The 24,455-nt window shown below is 44.4% G+C and overlaps 1 protein-coding gene across 1 annotated transcript; it reads right to left on the bottom strand.

Moving 5' to 3' along the window:
• Positions 1-4,803: 4,803 nt before the first annotated feature.
• Positions 4,804-24,455, bottom strand: Hdhd5 (haloacid dehalogenase like hydrolase domain containing 5). Its single transcript, XM_026413878.2, has 8 exons — positions 24,303-24,455; positions 14,627-14,830; positions 13,213-13,325; positions 11,532-11,625; positions 10,053-10,086; positions 8,207-8,381; positions 5,888-6,076; positions 4,804-5,705 (listed from the first exon to the last, which is right to left on the bottom strand). Exons 1-8 carry the CDS (start codon positions 24,417-24,419, stop codon positions 5,372-5,374), a joined length of 1,260 nt encoding a protein of 419 aa, XP_026269663.1. The 5' UTR covers positions 24,420-24,455; the 3' UTR covers positions 4,804-5,371.

Here is a 24,455-nt window from a genome sequence, read left to right on the forward strand (position 1 = left end):
TCTGCCACTGAGCTATATCCCCAGCCCTAGACCTTCACTGTTTTTGAAATGAAAGAATGAGTGGTCCCTGCCTTTGTGCTTCATTTATATAATTGGAATAGATAAGAATTATTTCTCTCCACCAAGGGTTGGTGAAGCTCCAGCACAGTATGGATGAATGATACCAGTCTTAAACTTCTTTGAAAAATGTTAACTGCTATGGAAATGTCAGCTAGCAACACTATTACCTAACCCAGCAGCTCAGTTAAACAAGGTGCTTTGGAAGGCCAGAACTTGACCCATGTCCTCAGAGCACTTTAAATAATCACAGGTAAGTGCTACCTGGAGAACCAGGTGCTGTAGCTGGTGCTGCTAGGTACCTACTCAGTATCCATCTTGCCATCCTTCCTTACAAACAGAATCCTAGGGTTGGGAATGTAGCTCAGTGGTCCAGTGATTGCCTGGAATACAACAGACATTAAAGAAAGAATAAAAACAAGCTGAGCATGGTGGCACATGCCTATAATCCTAAGGACTCGGGAGACTGAGACAGAAGGTTCTCAAGTATTAAGGCCAGCCTCATCAACTTAGCAAGAACTTGTCTCAAAATAAAAATATATAAAACTTAAAGGTGATAGAGCTCAGTGGTAGAGCATCCCTGGTACCTCTCCCCTCCAAAAAAATAAAGACCCTAATTCTGTTTGAGCAGCATTGTGCTCTATCCCTGCCTCCTTGCAGCTCATGGTGCCTGTGTGACTACACTGTAGCCACCCAGGCAGAACTGGAATTTCTGGGGGACAGGGGGCAACTTCTGACAAAGTTCTTAAAAAGGAGTCAAGTTCCACGTGCTCTCTTTGCTCTTTCCTCCTTCCTTTCTGGGACACAGACAAGGCTTCAAAGTAGAATCGTCCTGGGGGCTGGGGATGTAGTTCAGTGGTAGGGCACTTGCCTAGCATGTGCAAGGCCCTGGGTCCTATCCCCAGGACCCCCCTCCTCCAAAACAAAACAAACAAACCAAAAAACCAAAAAGCAGAATCCTACTGTGTCAGCTTCCTGTTGCTGTGATGAAATACCTGAGGTAAGCAGTTTATTTGAGCTCAGGGCTTCAGAGGTTTCAGTCCAAGTTCCCTTGTTCCCGTTGCTTTGGGACCGTGGTGGGGCAATACATTATGGCAATACAATACGATACAAGGCAATGGAACTGCTTACCTCAAAGTGGGTCCCAATATCCCCCTTCAAGGGCACACCCCCCTCCCAGGAGGCTCCACCGCCTCCCCATGGCACTGCAGGCTGGAGACCAGGCCCTCAACACCTAAGACTCTGGGGGACATTTCAGATCCAAACTATAACATGTGCCATCTTGACCTCAGGAAACAGACACAAGATGGTAGGACAAGACCCTGAGTCCCTGGGAACACCCTTGAGCTATTCTCCCAGCCCTGAAATACCTACCCCCTAAATTTCCTATTGCCTAAAAAAAAAATAGCCTGATTGATGAAAACTGTACTTAAAATAGCTGGTTAACTTCTCATACAGTCCTATGACAGACACTGCCAATGCCAACTCTACAAATGAAAGCTTAAAGAAGAGAAGGAGGACTCTGGAGGCTGAGGCAGGAGGATTGCGAGTTCAAAGCCAGCCTCAGCAACTTAGGGAGAACCTAAGCAACTTAGTGAGACCCTGTCTCAAAACAAAACATAAAAAGGGCTGGGGATGAGGTTCACTGATTCAGTGGCCCTCGGTTTAATGCCTGGTACAAAAAAAAAAAAAAAAAAAAAAAAAAGGAGGAGATTGTGCAAGATCATACAGCTAAAGAGCAGAGCAGAAAGAGCAGAACAGAGATTCCATTCCAGGTCTAAGTCTTTTCCGTTTTTTGTTGTTGTTGTTGTTGTTGTTTTTGGTACTAGATATTGAACTCAGGGGCACCCAACCACTGAGCCATATCCCCAGCATTACTTTGTATTTTATTTAGAGACAGGGTCTCACTGAGTTGCTTAGTGCCTTGCTCAGTTGCTGAAGCTGGTTTTGAACTCATGATCCTCCTGTCTCAGCCTCCCAAGCCGCTGGGATTACAGGTGTGCGCCACCACGCCCAGCAGTCTTTTCCCTTTTGCCATATTCACCAAGGGAGAAGGAAAAAAGAAAGGTATATTTGTAAGGACTGTATAAGGGGCCATCTATTCAACACAATTTACTGAATCCTGCCAAATGCCAGGTATTAGGTATGAGGGATATCACAGTGAGTCAGTACAGACCAAGTCCCTGGTATCTCTATTTTAGTAGAAGACATAGAATAAGCAAGTACATATAGGCCATGGGGTGATAATTACCATGAAGAAAATTGAGCAGGATAAGGTGGGGGATACAGGATACTATTTTTTTTTAATATTTTTTTTTAGTTATAGGTGGACACAATATCTTTATATTTATGTGGTACTGAGGATCGAACCCAGTACCTCATGCATGCTAGGTGAGCACTCTTCTTCTGAGCCACACCCCAGCCCCACCCTCGTTTTTGTTTCGTTTTTTAATATTTTGTTGTTGTTGTAGTTGGATGAAATACATTATTTATTTATTTATTTTTATGTGGTGCTGAGGATCAAACCCAGGGCCGCACACATGCGAGGTGAGCACTCCACTGCTGAGCACCAGCCCAGGATACTATTCTTTAGAAGAACTCTCAGAGATAGATGAGGTGATCTATCCACCAGATCTTTAAGAAGTGATGGGGAGGGCTGAGGTTGTGGCTCAGTGGTAGAGCACTTGCCTAGCACCTAAAAGGCCCTGATTCAATTCTTAGCACCACATAAAAATAAATAAAATAAAGGTATTGTGTTCAACTACAACTAAAAAATAAATATTAAAATTAAAAAAAAAAAGAAGGAAAAAAAGGGCCAAGCACAGTAGCACACATCCGTAATTCCTTAGTAACTCAGGAGGCTGAGGCAGGAGGACCACAAGTTTGAGGCCAGATTCAGCAATTTAGCCCTGTCTCAAAAATAAAATTAAAAGAGCTAGGGATGTAACTCAGATAGAGTGCCTCTGGGTTCAATCCTCAGGGCTACCAAGAAAACAAGGAAGGGGCTGGGGATGTGGCTCAAGTGGTAGCGCGCTCGCCTGGCATGCGTGCGGCCCGGGTTCGATCCTCAGCACCACATACAAACAACGATGTTGTGTCTGCCGAGAAATGGAAAATAAATATTTTAAAAAAAAAAATTTAAAAAAAAAAAAAGAAAACAAGGAAGAGATGCAGTGAACCAGGTGTGGATGGGAACTGCAGGTACAGAGGCCCTGAGAGAACAGATTGCATGGAACAGCAAGGGGGCCATTGTTCAGGCATAAAGTGATGGAGGGGGAAATAGTTAGTGAGATCCAAGATGGAGCAACAGGAGAGGCATTTGTGCCATGGTAAGAAATTTGGGGCTTTTACTCAGTGACACAGGGAGTCACGGGAGGGATTTGACCAGAGAACAGAACTAGTTTATAATGTGACTGAGGTATGGATACCAGTGAATAGAGGGGAGGGAGAGAGACAGAGGAAGGAGATGAAACAAGAAGGTCACAACAATCCAGGGGCAAGGCGCTAGGACTACGGGTGGGGACGGTGGTAAGTGATGGTACGACATGGAGTGAGCATGAAATGTGCTCTTGGTTCAGCTCTCAGGATGCCCACTTTCGATTCTATTCCACGACTATCCTCTCTCAATCTTTGCTCCCTCACCTCCAAACAATTATGAGGTCATCAAAGGTGTCAAGAAGTCAGTCAGAGATAGCCAAGAGTGTCTTAAGGAAGAAGGAAAGGCCAGGCTGGGTAGTGGCAAATAGCTGATATATATAAACTTGTCAAGAAAAAGGCTTATTTTGGATCACGGTTGTGGATTTGGTCCATGGTAGCATGGCCCCACTCTTTTGGATAGTACAACATGGCAGAAGCACTTGGCAGAGCAAAATCTGTTCATCTCATTGCTTGGAAATGGGAGAAGAGGAAGGAGCTGGGGTTCCACTACCCTGATCAGGGGTATGTTAGTCAGTTTCCATCACTGGGAGAAAATACCTAAGAAAATCAATTGAGAGGTCAGATTTATTTTTGCTTATAGTTTCTGATGTTTCAGTCCCTGACTAGTATGGGCCTTTGGGGAGACAGAACAACATGGCAGGCAACACATGCTGGAACAGAGTTGCATGGCATCTGGGAAACAAAGTAAGAGACAGCGAGATGCAGGAGCCAGGGACAGGATATACCCTCAGGGGGCACCCAGTTATTTCCTCCAAATAGGTCCCAACTCCTATTATAGTTTCCGCCATTTTCTAATAGTCCATTAAATTCTAGTCCAGGCATGGTGGTGCATGTCTGTAATTCCAGCAGTTCAGGAGGCTGAGGCAGGAAGAGCACAAGTTTGAGGCCTGAGGTCCACGGGAGACACGAACTCCTAAATAAAGAACTATAAGAAGAAACACATGCTCTGGGGAATCTCCACAGGAAAATTCCCTTCTTTAGAACAGACCATAAACAAGATCCCTCTTCTTTTCCATGCCAAGGAACGTGCTAACCATATGCCAAAGCCAGGCAGAGCTCATTCCTAGACAGACTCAGGCTTCACAGCCCAGGCTGGGTGTGGGTTTGCGGGTGGGAAGAAGAACAGAGGTAGGAAAGGAGACCAGAGCGTGTTATGAAGTGAAATGCCACAGATCTCGCTGCCTTCAGAGGGACTAGTGTATGCCACTCACCCACTCCCCATTCCCCACAGGACTTCAGCCCATTCCAGACAGAGCGTCACAAGAGTTGGTATAATGAATATTTATTAGGATGACTTTAATTAAAAAAAAAAAAAAAGCCCCCAAGTCTCTGGGCAATAAACTAAAGTACAGTAAAAACTAGAATGTGTTAGTCACACACCTCGCTGAAACACAGTGGTTCCTTCAGTGAGAGCGAAGGCTCTGCAGAAACTTCCACATTATTCCACACTGCCTCCCATTTTTCAGAAGTTCCTGCTAAAAAGAGGAGGAAAGTGAGGCACAGAGGTAAAAGGAGCATTCAGAGGTCAGATTGCCAGGAGAGGCACGTGGGAATTGGGCTCAGAAACCTCCATGGTTCTACATGAAATGCTCCCCTGGTACATTTCTGTGGCTACTGCCCAGCAGGAAAAATAAGTCACTGTCGTCTTCTCATTGTTATTGTTTTGTTTTTGTAGTGCTTGAGAAGGAACCCAGGGCTCATGCACACTGACTGCACCCCCATGACCAGTTACATCCCAGCAGCAGGCAAAGTGGCAAGAGGACCAGGCCATGACTTGACACCCAGTGACCTGACCAGAACCCAGCGAACAGGATTCACCTGTGGCCCAAGCTCCCTCCCTCCCTCCCTCCCCCTTGCCTCTGATGAACACCCATCACTACAAAGTCCAGCCTTCCTGGTGGAAAACCAGCTGCACAGCCTCGTTCACATCGTTCACCACATGAGATGCCTCCATGAGCCCCGGGCTGAAGCTGAAGTCCCGGTGCCCGTGGAACGGAGGCTCCGCTCCTCCGTGGGCGGGCCCCATGGACCCTGGGTTCTGGGGACTGTACACTCCAGTGCACACCAGGATGGAGGCGCAGCTCTGGGTTGCTGAGGGTCGCTGCTTCCACAGGCCACCAGCCACTAGTTCCTCTGCCCTGCCCCGCTTCTCCATCTGTAGGTACTGGTGGAACAAGTTGGCACCGTAGACATCAGACATAGGGTTATCTCTGGCAGGGGGCAGCCAAACCAGAAAAGGAAAAGAGAAGAAAACGCAAGTTCAGCGTCTCAAGGTGGACAACAACTTTGCGGGTCCAAGTGTGACTCAGATACAGGGAAACAAGGGCGACGAGAGCAGAGAAAAAGAAGAGGGAAAATTGTGAAAGGGATGAGGCGGCGATGTGGAGCTTACCCTACAGCATAGAGCTTCTGGATGGGGGCAGCCCAGCCCCGCCTCTCCGCCTGCTGCCTGATCAGGTCTTCCGCATACTGGTAAGTGAGGATGCTGGGCTTGCCCATCAGACCCTCGTACCTCAGTTCCTTGCCTGTCACTTTCTGGTAGATGGTTTCCAGGCAAAGTAGAAAGGTACCATGGCCAAACCTGTCCAAGAAGAAGGTTCAGCAGCTCAGTCTTCCAGGCCACCTGCCAGGCCCTATGCAGTACCCACTATACCAACCTTTTACTCCAGGGCCCTGAGGGTGATAGAGAAAGGTTAAAATATTTCTAGCAAGAGCGAACATGAATTGAGCAATCTTCTAGCACTGGGGACATCATTTCACATTTAACACTCGAAAATACCCTTTGGGCTAGATACTATTATCCTCATTTTACCCATGAGGAAACTGAGGCCCAACAAGAGAGAAGGTGCTCATGGTGGCAGAGCTAAAATTACAAGCCAGATGGTCTGACTCCAGAAACCTAAGTTTAAAGTCTGCTTTAGCCAGATGTGGTGGTGCACACCTTTAATCCCAGCAACTTGGGAGGCTGAGACAGGAGGATCACAAGTTCAAGGTCACTGTCAGCAAGCAAGTTAACGAGGCTCTAAGCAACTCAGTGAGACCTTGTCTCAAAATTTAAATTATTTGAAAAAAAAAGGGGGCTGGGGATGTGGCTCAGTGGTTAAGCATCCCTGGGTTCAATCCCCAGTACCCAAAAATAAATAAAGTGTGCTTTAGATAAAGTGTGCTTTAGATAAAGTGTGCTTTAGATTTGTGCAAACCCTTTTCTCTTGGTATCAACTTTCAGCTGAGCGTATTGCCACTAGGTATAAAAAGTAAATCCCCTGCCTCCCTTACAGCTAGATGTAGCCATAAAGCTAAAGTAGCATTAAACAGTTCATTTAAACTAAAGTGCCAAGCTAAACTTAAGTATCCTTAAAATTGAAGAGGGGGTGTTGTTCTTCTCTTCCTCCTCTACTCCTCCCTGCCGCTTGGAATGCTAATATGATGGCTGGTATTTGGGCAGCCACTTTGGATATATAGTGAAGGACTTAGGACAGCACAGCAGGGAGACAGAAGGTCACTGACAAGATGCAGGTCCTGAACTACATGACTTATTTCATGTGAGGAGGGAAAAAAAAAAAAAAAGAAAAGAAAAAAGTTGTATCTTGTTTAAGATATGTTTTGGGTTTTCATCCAAAACAAAATCCTAACTGATATCATGTTACACATTAATTACATTTCAGTGTCACTTATTTATATAAGGAATTCTGAGTGAAATTTTTATTGCAACTCTGGATAATTTGAATGAAAAATTAATCTTGAATTTGATTCATAAACTGAAATTTGCCCCTTGTTACTGAGTTCACAACTACATAACCAACCCCTGGCTCAAACTAGTGTCAGCACATCCAAACCCTAGGAATAACACTTTAGAGACAATGCCAAACCTCAAGTTACAGATTACACCGTACATCCCTGTCTCTTTGGGGATATGAGTCGTGGAATTGAGGCAGTCAGGGGCTCTGACCACCCCTGTTGACCAACCCCTGGGAGTGAATGGCAGACTGGCCTGGCAGATAAGAGCCAGCCAAACAGCGCACAGCAGCATCAACTGTTTTTGCATTCAAGCACTTTGTGGGTCAGAAAAAGGGCCACCTGTCAGCCTCAGGAAAGGACAGAGCACATATGAAGGTCATCACGGCTGAGCAAGGAGCGTGGGCTTCCTCAATACCCATGTACCTTATCCACTTTGTCTCCGCTGTCTGGTCTCTGTGACCATCAGAAGAACTCTGGCTTCCCTGCCCCTACATCTCAAGGGTAAAAGCAAACAAAGAAGTGAAAGAACCAATGCTATTGGGCAGAGGCGAGGAAGGAGAGCAGTTGAATAATTTGCACTAATAATACCTCAAAAATTGGTCCTTGTCCCCTAGACAAGGAAACCAGATTATATTGTTCTATTGTGTACATATACAAAAATGTAACAACAAATCCCATCGTTATGTACAACTATAATGCACCAGTAAAAAAAATAGGGCAAAAAAGATTATGAGAGCAGGAGAATATGTTCAGAATCATTTCAAGACACCATCATGCCCAGTAATCTGCACTTTTAGTTTAATATTTAACATATGAAGTGATCCTTGAATGTCCTTCCAAAAGCCAAGTTACTATAGCAACTACAGGGCCTGGATGGGCAGGTTCTGACCACCCAGAGCATCAGAATGGCCGGTGGCAAAGTGCCCACAGGACTGCTCAGGCAGCAGCTAGACTGAGGGCCCTCAATCCTCACCTGGGCATCTTGGCTTCAGCCATCCAAAGAAGATCCACGTTGCTGGCCAAGACAGGGAGATGGGGATAGGGGGCTGTTGCCAGTCCAGTCCCAGGGTTCCCATTGCTGAGGAGGACATCCATGATCAGCTGCAGGCTTGTCTCCCAGCGGATTGGCTCTCCAAGGAGGAGCACCCCTTCAAGAGCAAAAGCACAGGGGTGAGGAGGGTAGGGTACTCCATCTGCCCTTTGTAACGGGCAGGTAGGCAGACAGCCTTCAGGAGGCTACAGAGGCCAGCTGGTGCCACCCACTCAAAGCTCTTCACCACAGTGCACAGACACGGGCGAGGGCAGAGTTCTCTGAACCAGACCTGACCAAGCCACTTACCCATTCACCCTTGGTGAACAAAGTCCAGGACCCAGAAAGGAGCCTCTGCACTCTAACATTCTCTAACTGGTGTCCACTGGTACTTTACAGAAGAGGTTTTTATAAAAGCAATAGATCTCAAGTACACTGTACCCCAAGTGCACTCTGCAGGGAGCTTTCCCTCCCTCAGCTTTCCCTTCTAGCTGAGCCCCAGCAGGCAAAACAACCTAACGGCCAAGAGCAGGGGACTGGACTAACAGAGCCCTGAACTCGAACCTGACTCTGCAAATTTGCCCATAGGACTAAGGCAGTTACTTACTTTCTCTAAGCCTTACTTTCCTCAGTTACAGAATAGCAACACCTACCTATAGTGCTGTTATTAGGATAAAAATGAGATATAGTCAACACCTAACCCGGCAGAGGCCAAAACAAGCACTTTGTAAATGTGCTACTAGGAGCTTCAAGACCAGTGATTCTCAAAGGGGCAGTACCTTCCCGCGGGAGGTGTTTTAGACATTGAAGGATACGGGTGCTAGGGATGTGGCTCAGTGGTAGAGTGCTTGCCTAGCATATGTGAAGCCCTAGGTTCAGCAAAATAAAATTGGAGCATATATTTTGTCACAATGACATACTTAGCAGATGAGGATAGTCCTACACAATTAAATTGTCCCGTGTCCTAATAAATCATGGGCTCAGGAGTAGAGTCCTAATAGCATTGAAATGTCCCACCTGATATTCATGGAAGTGAACAACTTGTTCACAGGTAAAAGAGCCAATTCTATTTTACAAATCATCATAAAGTATTTTCGTACTGTTTTAATAAATACTGCTATTTCCAAAAATATAATCATCGTGTAAAAATACAACTTTACCAAGAGCTATTCTCTATTTTGGAAAATCACCAATGTCAATGCTGCCCCAATGACACACACGTATATATTTCACACCTATCAATACTCTTACATCAGTATGCATCTGTAGCAGGAACACTCACGTGACTCTGTTTAGTGCAAGCATTTTACTTCTTGGATAATAATATTAATATTGAAATACATTACAATCTTGTTACTAAAATGTTTTCCTTTTATTTTCCCCTATTACATTTAGGGCTTTCTAATAAACTTAACTAATATTTAATATATATATATGACAGTTAAATTTTCTATGATTTTTATTTCAGGATTCCCAAGGGAATGTTCTAATACTTTTCCTATACAACGGAAGAACTGAGAAACAGATTGCCTCTGGGTGCCTTTGCACTCTAACACTCCCTAGGCTTACAATTTTTCAGCATAAAGTGAGTGGCATGAGGAAGGAAAAATTAACAGAAGTCTCAGGGGTACAGAATGGCAGATCCAGGACCAGACCCGGGTGCCCTGTTGCCCAATGCCTTCCTGTCACTACAGCAGGCTGAAAGTAAGCAGTCGCAGTAAAATAGCCTGAGGTCCTGACAGGAGAAAGAAAAGACCCCACACCCACTTGGGAGGAGGACCTCTTTTACCTTCAATGGCCGGGAAGTCATTCCTCAGAAGGGGCTGCCAAGAGACAAAGAGGCCCATCAACCAACAGTCACTTGCCACTCCTGGAGCATCACACACCAGTCTTCAGGGGTGGGTGAGAGGGATGACACATTGCACACAGATCAGAGGCCTTCCCACAGTCCAGCCCAAGCCAAGGAAAAGCGGCACAGGACTGAGGAAGAAGATTCGAAGAAAAAGGAGAAAAGATGACGACCAGGTTGGTCCCAGCACAGGCTGAAGACTACCACAAATGAAGTCAGTGAGGAGGAGGGGTGGTCAGCCATCTTTCCCCAGCTAGGATAGGAAGCAAGACAGGGGCCAGGCAAGACACCAGACCAGGTAAATAAAGACAGAGGCAGCCCAAGGAGAAAAAGGAGCCTTTAGGTCGGGGCAGACCATTGTCTTGATGTCAGTTTGGGAGGCAGGATCTTTCACTTTACCAAGCTCTTGGAGTCCATTCCTTCCAGAGACCATTGCTCTGCCACCAAAGAGCTAGGTGACCAGGAGTGAGTTACTTCCCTTCTGTGGGACTCAGGCTCTAAGCTACTCTGAGATCAGTCCTCACTCTACATTCTGGTTCTCCACAGAACTGGCATGGTTCAAGGAGAAAACTCTCCAAGGGGAGGAAGTGTCTACAGTTAGAAAACTCTGGAAGAAGGACTTATAAATAAAGAAATAAAGAAATAAAACTGCTTTTAACTGAATTTCATCTAACTTTGAGAATGGTGTGACTTCAGACATAAATTATATGATATATGTAAAGTTCACATGAGAAAGTGGATCAAGGGGCACCTCAAGAGACAGGCAGCCATATTGGAGAGGATCAGTGAGAAGCCTAGATCACAAGAGACAGGAAATTATGGGTTCAGGAGTAGAGTTCTTGCCTAGCATGCACATGGCCCTAGGTTCAATCCCCAGCACTGCAGGAGTGGAGAGTGAAAAGAAGAAAGAAAGAAATCAAGCCAGTGTTTGAATATGAGCCAAACCCAAAGGCACATGGCTGGATAAGCAGGATTGCCAGTGTTTCTTTCATGAGCAATCTGCTCTGGCAACTCTGTACCATGTTTCAGGATAAAGGAATAGCAGTTGAGTGATTTAACAGAGGTTAATGATTCTCCCAAGAAACACTGGGAAAGCCTGCTCGTAAATATGAATCTATTGGTGGAGGAGATGCTAGGGCTAGGAATGGGGATCCCAGCTAATTACAAACAATGCAGAAAGATCAGAGCTTGGCTCCTTCTGCTTCTCTGGGCAACTCTCAACTCTCCAGGGAACTTTAAGGAAGCCAGATGCTACCTCCAAGGAGGCCATAGTGCAGAAGCAGGAACAAACTGCAGTTCTCAGCAGGAAGGCAGTGAGGTCCGTGAGAGCAGCCAACACAGGGAACAGGATAGAACTGAACATTGAGACTCTGGGAGTGTTACAGAGGGTGAAATGACCCAACCTGAATTCCTCATTACCGTGGTCTTCGGCCGCCGCTCAAGATCCACCATGTCCAGAACTGGGAAGGCCATCCGCAGCTCATCCACAGTAACGACATTCTGGAAGCCCAGTCTGGAGCAAGATCAGGAAAGCAAAGCTGGACAGTTCTAGGGAAGATGCCTTTCAGAATGCATCAGATCAAAAGTGAGCAGAACCCAGATCCAGTCTTGATCACACCACACAGGCATTCTTGTCATCAATCCTGCAGGTGCCAGCAGGCAGGCTGTGAGGATACTGGCAAAGTGGTTGAAGGTGAGCAATGCCAGGGCAATCGCTCGACAGCCACTGGGCACGTTCCAGGTGCCAGGTCACACCCCAGGTGAAAGGCAAATAAATCTCTGTCCTCAAGGAGCTTACACATACTCAGAGCCCACACAAACAGCGCTGCAGGAACAGTGCTGCCAGAAATGCTGCATTCAGAGGAGACACAGAGACTGGGGAGCCAGGCATAGTCTTAGATAAGCTAAGTCAGCTCCAGCATTATCTCCTTCAAGACTTGCTTCCATCTTCCCATTCTTAGTTCCAACTTAGTCTTAACTAGACATGGTTTCAAGTGACTCGTGAAATCAATTTCCCCAAAATGACAACTTCATCAAGTTATCCCATCAGCAATACTGCCTGCATTAACTCCCCCTCTGCCCTGAGTTTGCTCCCAAGGTTTCCTACCCCAGGTCCCCTCTTCCTATTCCCTCTTCTTCCTCACCCCATTCCATTCTAACCTCTTACCTATAATAGCTAAAAAACCCTAACTACCTCCTGGGCAAAGCCCTAATGCTCCATGAAGCCAGTCATTGTCATTCCAGCTGCAGGGACAGTCCCTTCCCTTTGATGCCTGACACCTAAAACCCATCCCACTCTTTGCAGTCTTCAGTCATACGCCAACGTGTGTGTGTGTGTGTGTGTGTGTGTGTGTGTGTGATGCTGGAACTCAAAGGTAAGGCCTTACACAAGCTAGGCAAGTGCTCCACCACTGAGCTACACTTCCAACACATCATATGCCATCTAAAATATTCCTTTGCTGTTCATGGGTGTGTTATTCTTGCCTCAAGTACAAACCCTTTGATTAAGTCACAATCCCAATTTCTTTGCCTTGGTCCCCTTTCCCTCTGGAGCACACAGCACAGCTTGATACCCAGAGGACCCAGAATAAATGAAGTAGCTCTTGAGGACAGTAACCACATCCTATTCTGGCTGAGTACCCAAGGAAGAGAGCCAGGCCATGCTTCCCAAACCTAGTTACAGAATAACCCAGAGAGCTATTTGGTTTTTTAAAGTACATATTCCTGGGCTAGAGATGTAACTCAGTGGTATAGCACTTACCTAACATGCTCAAGGCCCTAGGTTCAATCTCTAGGATAAAAGTAAATACATAAATAAAATTCCTGAATCTGACCTTCAACCTAGTGAAGTAAGACTCCTCATCCAGGGGTAAGGCCCAGGACTATGTAGTTTGAACTTTGCAAAAGATTCTGATTATGTAGACTGCCTTTCAAGAACTGCCAGGCATGAAGACTGACCATACATAGAACTTGTTCTCACTCCCTGAGAGGCTACCATACTGCCTGTGTACCCTGGCATCCTGAACCCAGCACTCCTCACTATTGTTCCCACTTGGCTGAAGGAGGCATATACCCCTCTCCAATTAGAGCAAAAGGATACGCTTGGGCATTCTCCATCACAGGTCCCTGCCCAGACACTAGCATCCGCTTGTCATGGTACTGGGAGAAGAGCTTCATGGGGCTGTGAGAAAGAATAACTTGGTCTGGATCCACCTGTAGGGACAGGAAAGGAGAGCAGAGGAAGACATATAGTTGAGGGAATATAATGGAGACATAGGTAGCAGATTCTTTTACCTAGGAAGGAAAAAATTGTACAGGAAATGAAAGGTGGAAAAGCCCTGTTTGGCACCTGACACTTCTAACCCTTACCCAAACAGCCTAATTTGGCTTCTGATACACCAGATACAACAAAAAAGTCATCAAATGTGAGGTCTGATGACTCACCAATTCTGTTGGGCTCTACTCCCTATCAACCCTTTAGATTTCACAATCCCACTCTAGGAAACCACAGGTTTGCTCAGATGCTCTTTGTCACTTTCACAGAAATCTACCCTAGACTTTGACTTTTGTTTTTGGTTCTACTAAAAGACTTTGTGTGGAGGATTGAACCCAGGGTCCTGTACATGCTAGGCAAGCATTCTACCACTGAGTCATGCCCCCGGCCCAAGACTTGGCTTTTTAATATTTAAACTAACTCTAACCTTTACTGCAGCCTTTATTAAGAACACTTTTGAAACCCTCTCTGAAAACCACAATAGGGAACCAGTTTTATTCCTTTACCTCTGTGTTCAATCTCAAGTAGTATCACCCAACCAATCAGCCACTTTTGTTAGTGCCTTAGTTCCAAAGGATTCCTTCCAAAAACTAAATTCACCATCACCACCACCACCGCCACCATATTTTATTCAATGCTGGGACTTGAACCCAGGGCCTCACACTTGCTAGGCAAGTAGCTATCACGAAGCGACACCCCAGCCCCTAAATTCATCCTCAACACACAAGATTGTGTCCATGACAGGATGGAGCATGGAATCACTAGTGAGTGAAGACAGACTACTTTTAGAGACAAGTGCTCATGCAGTCCACCTCTTATTTCTGAAAAACAAGGGCTGTTACTACGCACTCCCTCCTGGCATGTAAAGTTTTAGACAAATGTGATCCTTGCCTTCTAGCAGCTAAAACTGTAAGAGAACTCTGATGCACCAAAGAGGGGAAAGTTGGATACAAAGAGGATAAACTAAAACTGCCAACTACAAAGGTAAGATTTTGGTGCTCATTCACCATGTATGTGGTGTGTATGTATGTAAAGGGGCTAATGAGTCTTTACTCATGGGGCAAGGCATAAACGTCAAGTTATTTTCCCATAGGATTGAAAGATTTCCACTGACCCAAATGACCATAAACTAGGTTTATTGACACTGTACCCCAACCCAGGGAAAGGGAGATAGTGCCAGAGTGGGGTTCCATTAGGAACACGGTCCTTGGCTTCCACGCCTTGTCTGCTGCTGCTTTACCTTGCACCCCAGCAGGGCAGACAGCTCCTGGGCTTTGCTATGTTGTAAGATGTTCCCAGCATTCGTGACAAAAACCACAGGCACCCGCAGCTGCCCCTGGGAGTTCACTAGCCTGCGAAACGCTTCTAGAGCAGCAGGGATCACTCTATGACCCCGCACCAGCACTCCATCGATGTCCAACAGGAACCCAAAAGTGGGTGGGCTCTGCAGAGAAAAGAAAGGAGAATTACCACCACAGGAGTCAAGAAGCAGAAGGGGAGGAAGGAAAAAGAAACAACCCTTACAGAGAGGCTCAATGTCATCCCAGGTCAGTCACTCAGAGCTTTTGAACAACTACATCGCAAAGAAAAAAAAAAAAAAGATTTTTTTTTCTCCTAGCACTATATTTCAAACCCAGAGCCTCCTATAGTGCTAGGAGAATATGAGCCAAACCCAAAAGGCACATGGCTTATGCCAGGCATGGGATTTCTGATTAGCTAAAATCAATTATAACAAACAATTATTCCTTTTTTTGTGTGTGTGGCTTTTTTTAAGCACATAAATATTTAATTAAAATTACTTTTTTGCAGCAAAAATTACTTTTTTTGCTGGGATTTTTGTAATCCCAGCAGCACTGGAGGTTGAAGCAGGAGGATCTCAGTTCAAGACCAGTTTGGATAACTTAGCAAGACTATTTCAAAATAAAAAAATAAAAGAGCCAGGTGCAGTGGTACATGCTTATAATTTCAGTGGCTCAGGAGGCTGAGACACAGGATCCCAAGCTCAAGGTCAACCTCAGCAATTTAGGGAGGCCCTAATCAACTCAAAATAAAATAAAAATAAATCGTCTCAAAATTAAAAATTAAAAAAGGGCTGGAGGGGCTGGATAGAGCGGTAGAGCGCTCGCTTAGTATGTGCAAGGCCCTGGGTTCGATCCTCAGCGCCACGTGACAATGGATAAATAAAATAAAGGTATTGTGCCCAACTACAACTAAAAAAATAAATCTTAAAAAAAAAAAAGGGCTGGGGATGTGGCTCAAGCGGTAGCGCGCTCGCCTGGCATGCGTGCGGCCCGGGTTCGATCCTCAGCACCACACAAAGATATTGTGTCCGCTGAAAACTAAAAAATAAATATAAAAAAAAGGGGGGGCTGGAGATGCAGCTCAGTGGTAAATTGCCCCTGGGTTAAATCACCAAGATCTAATATATATCTAAGTAAAACAAATAACAGAATACAATGGCTGGGAATGTAGCTCAGTGGAGTCTTCCTAGGTTCTATCCCCAATATTGAAAAAAAAAATTCTGCATAATTAATATAAAACAACTTTTAAATTGGAAAATAGAGGAATTCAAAGCAAATATAATTCTAGCACTATAACGTAACCAATTCATACATTTCTGCAGGGAGCAGTGGCTGAGCAACTGAGGCAAGATTTCAAGTGCAGGGCCAGCCTTGGCAACTCAGCAAGACCCTGTGTCAAAATAAAATAAAAATTAAAAAAAAAAAAAAAAACATGTCTGGGGGGCATAGGTCAGTGGTAAAGCAGCCCTTGGTTAAATCCCAGTATCACAAAAAATAAAACAAAACAAAACACCATATCCCTGTCTTTTTTTGTCCTTTTCTTTTTCTTTCTTTCCTTTTTTTTTTTTTTTTTTTTTTTTTTTTTTGGTACCAGGGATTGACCTTGGGCACTCAACCACTAAGTCACATCCCCAACCCTATTTTGTATTTTATTTAGAAACAGGGTCTCACTGAGTTGCATAGCGCCTCCTCATTGCTGAGGGTCACTGGGATTATAGGCATGCATCACCATGCCCAGCTTGTCCCTTACTTATTGTTTGTCCTATAGCTAGAGATATAAATTGCAGTTATATGCAATTATATGTGTAATTTTGCATTTTGTTCTTTTTTGCTTAATATATTATAAATATTTTACTAGTTATAACAGCCTTCATAAGCATCATTTAAAATTTTATTTTATCAGAAATTTTTTATCACATACAAAGTTAAACAAATGAAACAACTCAATGGATACAGACAACACAGAAATGCTGTAGAAGTTTCTCGTCTCCTTCTTCTACCTGGTTCTCTTCCCTCTCTTGTGTATCTTTCAGAGACCATCTATGGATACATAGCACATACATCTTTTATATACTAGCTACATATACCCATGCATGCCTAGACACAAATGAAATCACACTGCACTTTGTTTTCCATCTTACTTTTCTTTCTTTTTTTCTCTGCCTCACCCTCCTGAGCCACTGAGATTCCAGGGGTACACCACCATGCCCAGCTCCCCTTTTTCCATTTTATTTTGAGACAGGGTCTCACTAAATTGGCAAGGCATTACAGGTGTGTGCCACCATATCCTGCTCATCTTGCCTTTTTTAAGCTGATATCTCTTAGCTATCTTTCCATACCAGTACACTTAACTCTACTTTCTAGATATCATTTCTAGCTACATAACATCTGAGTGAATAACCCACTAAGATTATATCCACCCCCCACCAATCATTTTTTCCCCCTAGTGCTGGGGATGGAACCCAAGGCCTTGCTCACACCAGGCAAGTACTTTACCACTAAGCTACACCCAAGCCCAAGCCCTTTTTAGGGTAGATTCTTTTTTTTTTTTTTTTTTTTTTTTGGTACCAGGAATTGAACCCAAGGTCACTTAACCCCAGCTCCATTTATTTTTCAGACAGGATTTCACTAAGTTGCTAATGGTCTCACTACTTGCTGAAACTAACTTTGAACCTGTGATCCCCCTGCCTCAGCCTCCAGAGTTGCTGGGATCACAGGCGTGTACTTTGCGCCTAGCTAGAGCAAATCTTTAAAGCACCAGTAATAAGCACAAGTAATAAATTGAAGAGTACAAACACTGTAATTATGTAACACCTACTGACAAACTGTTCTCCAAAAACACGTATCAACTTACATGGCCACTGACAACACATTCATCCTTATAATATTGATTTTCACGTGTATCACTTAATGATGACATTTTTTATTCTAAATATAAAAACAAAAAGTTCCTCATCTCCATCTGCATTTTCTGAACTCATGAAGTTGAATATTTTCTTTCTTGAAAATGCATTCCATTTCTTATTTTATAAAATGCCTACTAACACATGGATGTTTTCAATTGTCAAAAAAGTCTAACCTATCTGCTACTTTTCTTTTGTTGGTGTCAGCTAGGTCATGCCATTCTTACTGAATGCATCTACTCTGTGTCCAGGACTCAGTCTGTGAAAAGCAACTAAAAACACAGATATCTAGTCTTCTAGTCCCATATTTCCCAGCTGGAGTGACAGAACAAATGAGTCTAGAAAACAAACCAATAAAACTGTAGCATTTTGGAGCTGGGGTTGTGGATCAAAGGTAGAGCACTCGCCTACCATGCGTGAGGCGCCAGTTTTGATCCTCAGCACCACATAAAAAATAAAATAAAATAAAGATATTGTGTCTATATATAACTAAAAAATAAATATTTTTTAAAAACTGCAGCATTTTGCAAATGCAAATAAGCTTTAAGTTCTGAGTAAATAAGAATTAAACACAGGTAGTTTCTTAGATGGTAATACTGAAGTAGGTAATGAGAGAGTTAAATAAATGCATGCACATAACAAAACTCTCCTAGAGCCTGAACTCAAAGCCCCATGGACACCAGACTAGATATGCAAGAGAGGAGCATAGACAAGGTCCCTACCTACAGTTCAGTGGATAAAATGCTGAGACAAGGAACCACAGAACAATCAACCCTGAATGTTACTTTAAGAGATGAGGGGAGGGGGCTGGGGATGTGGCTCAAGCGCCTGGCATGCATGCACCCGGGTTCGATCCTCAGCACCACATACAAAGATGTTGTGTCCGCCAAAAACTAAAAAGTAAATATTAAAATTCTCAAAAATAAAATAAAATAAAATTACTTTAAAAAAAAAAAAAAGAGAGATGAGGGGAAGGGCTGGGGTTGTGGCTCAGCTGTAGGGTGCTTGCCTAGCATGTGTGAGGCCCTGGGTTCGATCCTCAGCACCAGATATAAATAAAATATTGTACCCAACTACAACTAAATAGATGAGGGGAGCCAGGCATGGTGGTGCATGCCTGTAATCCCAGTGGCTCAGGAGGCTGAAGCAGGAGGATCACGAATTCAAAGCCAGCCTCAGCAATTTAGCAAGGCCCTAAGCAACACAGTAAGACCCTGTCTCTCTAAGTAAAATACAAAAAAGGGGTGGGGATGTGGCTCAGTGGTTAAGTACTCCTGGGTTCAATCACTAGTACAAAAAAAAAAAAAGAGATGAGGGAATGTGTTAGGTTAAAGGAGCCTGCACCATGCCAAGCACAATGGAGCACGCCTTTAAACCCAGCAGCTCAAGAGGCTGAGGCAGGAGGATCACAGGTTCAAAGCCAGCCTCAGTAACTTAGCAAGGCCCCATCTCTAAATAAAATATTAAAAATGGGCTGGGGATGTGGCTCAGTGGTTAAGTACCCGGGGTTCAATCCCCAGTACCAAAAAATGGAGAGCCTGCTCCAGGGGTACCTAACCAATAGGAGCTGGAAGGATTGGCCATCACAGGTCTCCTAGGCCAATTTAAGAACTCTAAAACAGGAAAGTGACGTCATCAGACCTATGTTGTAGAAAAATTTTGGTTGCAGAGAAAACGGGTTGAATGGACTAGAGGGAATGCAGCGGGTGGAGGCCAGTCGGGATCAACTGCAATCTAAGACAGATGGCGGCTTTATATGGAAAGAACAGGCAGATCCTGCATAGGACTTAGAGCAGCCACTTGTTAGCCATTCAGATGCAGGACCACAGGGAGGAGCCACAGGAACCCCAATGCCTTTTTTTGGCTGGGGTGGGGGGGGGGGCACGTTAAGAATCTGGAAGAATGGATACTAATCTGCTGATGCTGATCTCTCCTTGAAATCAAGGAGAAACAGGGAAGTTGGAAGAAAACAAAAGATACTTCTACTCTGGACTTGTGGGACAGGTGTGAAAACATCAGCACTGGAAAGAATGTCCTGGAGATGCAAATGGGGACAGCCTCTGCTCTCAGGGAACTAGGAAGAACAATGTCACTTAAAGACAAACCATGTAAATGCTGCCAGCAAAAGACTGAGAAGCGGCAGGCAGGGTGAGAGGAAAATCAAGAGGATTTGAGGTCAAGAAAGTCTAAGGACACATTTCTGGGTCAAGTAAAATAGGAAGAAGAGTAACTGCAAAGTAATGATCCTGTCCCCCTCCCACTGAGTGGGTGACCCCTGGGGGAGCCACCTTTAGCTCCTCCCAGGCTTGGATAAGGACAGCTCCAACACCAAGCTGGAGGCAGGGACACTAAAAAACAGGAGGTAGTAACTCAAATTAATGGCACCTGTGACACCAGAAAACAGCTGTCAGAGAGAAATGAAGCCCCCTCGTGCCATGCAACAAACAATACCCAAAGTCTCAAAAACTGATCTTATCTGTGCTCCAGCCCAGGAGACTTACAGTAGGAGACACCAAACCAGACACACAACAATGGCAGTTTTATTCATTCACTGTACCATCATTTTTGGGGGATGGGAGACAGATGTGGGATGGGTACTGGGGACTAAACCCAGGGGCTATTTACCACTGAGCTACAACCCCAGCCCTTTAAAATTTTTTTTTTTTTTTTTTTTTTTTTTTTTTTTTTTAGTTTGAGACAGGGTCTTGCTACATTTCTAGAGCTGGCCTTGAACTCATGATCCTCCTCCCTCAGCCTCCTGAGTTGCTGGGATCTTAGACATGCACCACTATGCCCAACTATGTGTACCATCACTTTAAGGAAGTGTCATTATCTCCAAATGGCATTACCTAGCAAAATGTGCTTAGGGTATATAGGGTGCTTAATAGGTAGTCACTGAAGAATCTGACTAGACGAATAAAAACCAATTTCAGGGCTGGGGATGAAGCTCAGATAGTAGAGCCTACTATGTGTGAGTCCCTGAGATCAATCCCCAGCATTAAAAAAAAAAAAAAAAAACTTCAGCAAGATTGAGACAAGGACCACCCAGTTCACAAGTGTGGATTCAGGATTCCACTTCAAAATGAAGTAGCAGCTAAATCAGGACTCTGTGCACTGATCAAGGGTAGCACCTCAGAATATGCAAGGGTTCAAGGAGGTTTCTCTTTGTCCCGAAAATGCTACTTCCCTTATCTCCTGCCATCCCCCAGCTATGCATTCCAGGTCTTCTCTAGACTCAGTATGTATTCATGAATCCAACAGCCCTCAGGCTCCCTGAATCTGACAAATTTCACCAGAATGGGATCCTAACTTGGGGCCAGTGAGTAGATTTCAAGGTAGACCCCCAAACCCCCTTAAAACTCTAGGTGCATTCTTTTTCTGGGAAAAGGAACCATTGTTCTTTTCAGACACTACTACACTACTACACTACTTTTCTTATGCTTCTCAAAGAGAATCATTACAAGGGTCTGAACAAAGAGAGGATTTGGTCTGCCCTTCCACCACCCATGGATATAGTGCTTCTACCCTAGAAGGTACCCAAGGAAGGTTGACTGCATGCTGAGTGACCCAAAGGACAAAAGACTAGAGAGAACTAAGACAGACCTCTCCCACTAGGTTCTTCCTGATCACCCTATCCCTTCCAGAGGGAAGAGTTAGTGACTCTCAGACATAGTGGGGCAGGCCTATAATCCCAGCCATTCAGGAAACTGAGGTAGAAGGACTGCAAACTTGAGGTCAGTCTTGGCAAATTAGCAAGATCCTGAATGAAAAAAAAACAAGAGAGCTGGGGTTGAGATGTTGAGATGTAGCTCAGTGGTAGAGCACCCCTGGGTTCAATCCCCAGTGCCGCCAAAAAATAGAGAGAGGAGAAAGGGATAGACTTTTTCTTCTATCCTCTCCTATCTCTGTATTCTGATTTTTCTTCTGTATCACTTGATCTTTTTTAAACTAGTCTTAAGTATTAGGCCAGATTCTCTAACTGAAGTTCATTTTTGTGGTGATTATCTTATTACATACAGAAACTGTGGGTTTAGAAGATACTGGAGCTGGAGTTGTAGCTCGGCAGTAGAACGTTTGCCTTGTATGTGTGAGGCACTGTGTTCGATTCCCAGCACCTCATATAAATAAGCAAATAAAATAAAGATCCTTCAACAACTAAAAAAATATTAAAAAAAAAAGATGTGTGACACATAACATTAATTTGAAATGAAAGGACCATAAGATACTCTTCTGTGGTTTTATTTCTTACTTATATTGGTTTGGTATGGTTCAAGGGTAATAACAATCCTTACTACTACAACTACTTCCACAACTGGAAGGTCATTATGCTAGTCACTAGGCAACTACTACCTGTAGATCTTATTTATTCTAAAAAAAAAAAAAAAAAAAAAAAAAAACCCACTGCATGGTAAGTACTATTCCCATTACATAGACACTTACTGACACCTCCTGATGATACTTAGAACACCAAGTAATTTGCCTTAAGCTAAATAGTTAATAAACAGTGCAGGAATGATTCCTTCCCCACTCCCCAACCCCAATATGGGGATTGAATCTAGGGGTACTTGACCAATGAATTACATCACCAGCTCTTTTTAATTAATTAATTTATCTATTTTTAAAGCAGGATCTCACCAAATGGCTGAGGCTGGCCTCAAACTTAGGATCCTCCTGCCTCAATCTCCCAGGGTCCCTGGGATACAAGTGTGCACCACTACACTGCCCAGCAGAATTGATTCTAAAGCTAATACTCATAAACTCGATGCTATGCTACATCCCTTTCTTCCCTTTGTTTACTTTACCAACTAAGTCACTTGGAGATATCTCAGGACCTGCAAAGATGCTAGAGCCAATACAATAACTATAAATTATGGGAAGATCTCCTTATATTTTTATCATTATGATTTACAAAGTCCTTTTATCAACACATTCCATACTTTTAGCTTGGCCACTTCTAGCTCTGTGACCTTGGCCAAGTAAAATAACAATGGTAACATTGTTAAGAGCTTGGATTCTAGCACCAGACTACCTGATTTTTCAGAAACTGCCACTTACCAGCTGTGTGCCCTTGGGCAAGTTGCTTAACCTCTCTGTGTCTCAGTTCCTCCATCTGTAAAATGGGAATAACAATAGCTTACCTTTCAGAGTTGTTACAAAGATTATATGAATTTAATAATTGTTAGGTACTTAGAATGATGCCTGGCAAAAAAGTAAGCACTATGTGTTTGGGGGATTTTGTTTTGTTTTTTTGTGGAGATCAAACCCAGGGCTTTGCCCACACTAGACAAATGTGCTTCAGTACATCCCAAGCCCTATGTGTTTTAAATGATTTTAAAACAAAAAGCAGCTGGGCATAGTGGTCCTCACTCATAATTCTAGCAACTCAGGAGGCTGGGCAGGAAGATCATAAGTTTGAGGCCAGCTTCGGACAATTTAGCTAGGCCCTAGGCAATTTAGTGAAATCCTGCCTTAATAAAAAAAAAAAATAAAAAGGGCTGAGGATGTACCTCAGCAGTAAAATGCCCCTGGGCTCAATCCCCAGTACCAAAAAATAAAAAAGATAAAATAAAAGGATTACTGTGACTACACTGTGTAAATGTGGGACATTATCTTATTACATACAGAAACTGTGGGTTTAGAAGACATATGATATTGCTCTAAAGAAAAGGCAAAAGTGTTGGGCATGATGGCACATGCCTATAATCCCAGTGATCCAGGAGGCTGAGACAGGAGGATAAAAGTCTAAGACCAGCCTCAGCAACTCAGAAGGGCCCTAAGCAATTTAGTGAGATCCTGTCTCAGAATTCTTTTTAAAATTTTTAAAAGGGCTAGGAATGTGGATCAGTGGTAAAAGGGCCCCTGGATTCATTCCCCGGTACCAAAAAAAAAAAAAAAAAAAAAGTAAAATAGGTGAGCATTATGTAATTAACAAACCTAGTTTAAACTTCTTAGCATAGTCTACCAGCTTTTGACCTTGGAAAAGGTACATAAACACTTAACTCCAATCTCAGGCTTCCTCACTATCACCAGCAGCACACCTTCCTCTAAGTTGTTGAGAAATGCACATACCTCTAGAGAACCTGGAACAAATCATGGACTCTACCTATCCCAGTTCTCTTGCTCGCACTCATCATCTATGATCTCACTCACCTTCCCTGAACTCTGCACGTAACAATTGCTCCCTACAAGCAAAGCCCACAGCGAATGGGATCAAAGCAAAAAGCTGCACCAACCCGACAATCACTTCTGCGCCCAGCACTATAGGTGTGACTCAAAAGGGCATCCACCGCAATTGCCCAGATCTCTTTCAAATCTGCTTTAAAACCACACCCAAAACGTTCTCATGGTGAAAATCAAAGAGGAAGAGCAGGAATCATTCCCAGACAGAGGAAAGTAACACTTGAGAAACTGCCCAGAAACCCGGGGCTGGGAGGAGCTGCGCGCATCCAGGGGCCAAGAAACCATCCCAAGGTCTGGTGCTTGTTGTGGTAGATCTCTGCTGGCAGTAACTTCTCCTCGAGGCCAAAGGCGTTGCAGATGGCCTGTGAGGCAGGGGACAGGGCGCGCCGGGGCCCTGGGCCTCCGAGAAGATGGAAGTGCACTGGAGACAGCTGTCTCACCCAGGCCTTTTCCCGGGAGGCCAGGGTCACCGGGTGGCCGCTGGGCCCGCCCTCCCGCCTCTCGCCCCGCGCACGGAACCGGGCCTTCTCACCTCAGCGGGGCCTAGGGCATAACCCCTCCGGGGTGAGAGCCCCGATGCCGCGCGCGCCACCCGTCCGCAGAGCCCGAGCGCCGCGCGGAGCGCCGCCACCCCGCCGAGCGCAGCCATCGGCCGCCCGCCGTGTGCACGTGCTGCCGGTGCAGC

Source organism: Urocitellus parryii, chromosome 5, assembly GCF_045843805.1.
Source record: "Urocitellus parryii isolate mUroPar1 chromosome 5, mUroPar1.hap1, whole genome shotgun sequence".
NCBI classification, from domain to species: Eukaryota; Metazoa; Chordata; class Mammalia; order Rodentia; family Sciuridae; genus Urocitellus; species Urocitellus parryii.

Bases quoted from the DNA above. Each gene is read 5' to 3' on its own strand.
- Hdhd5 (XM_026413878.2), bottom strand. From the start codon at position 24,419: ATGGCTGCGCTCGGCGGGGTGGCGGCGCTCCGCGCGGCGCTCGGGCTC. The intron at 11,626-13,212 runs GTATCCTTTTGC...ATCTTGCTCCAG, and splicing joins GTGATGGAGAATGCCCAAGC to ACTGGGCTTCCAGAATGTCG. The intron at 10,087-11,531 runs GTAATGAGGAAT...GTCTCTTGGCAG, and splicing joins AGCGGCGGCCGAAGACCACG to CCCCTTCTGAGGAATGACTT.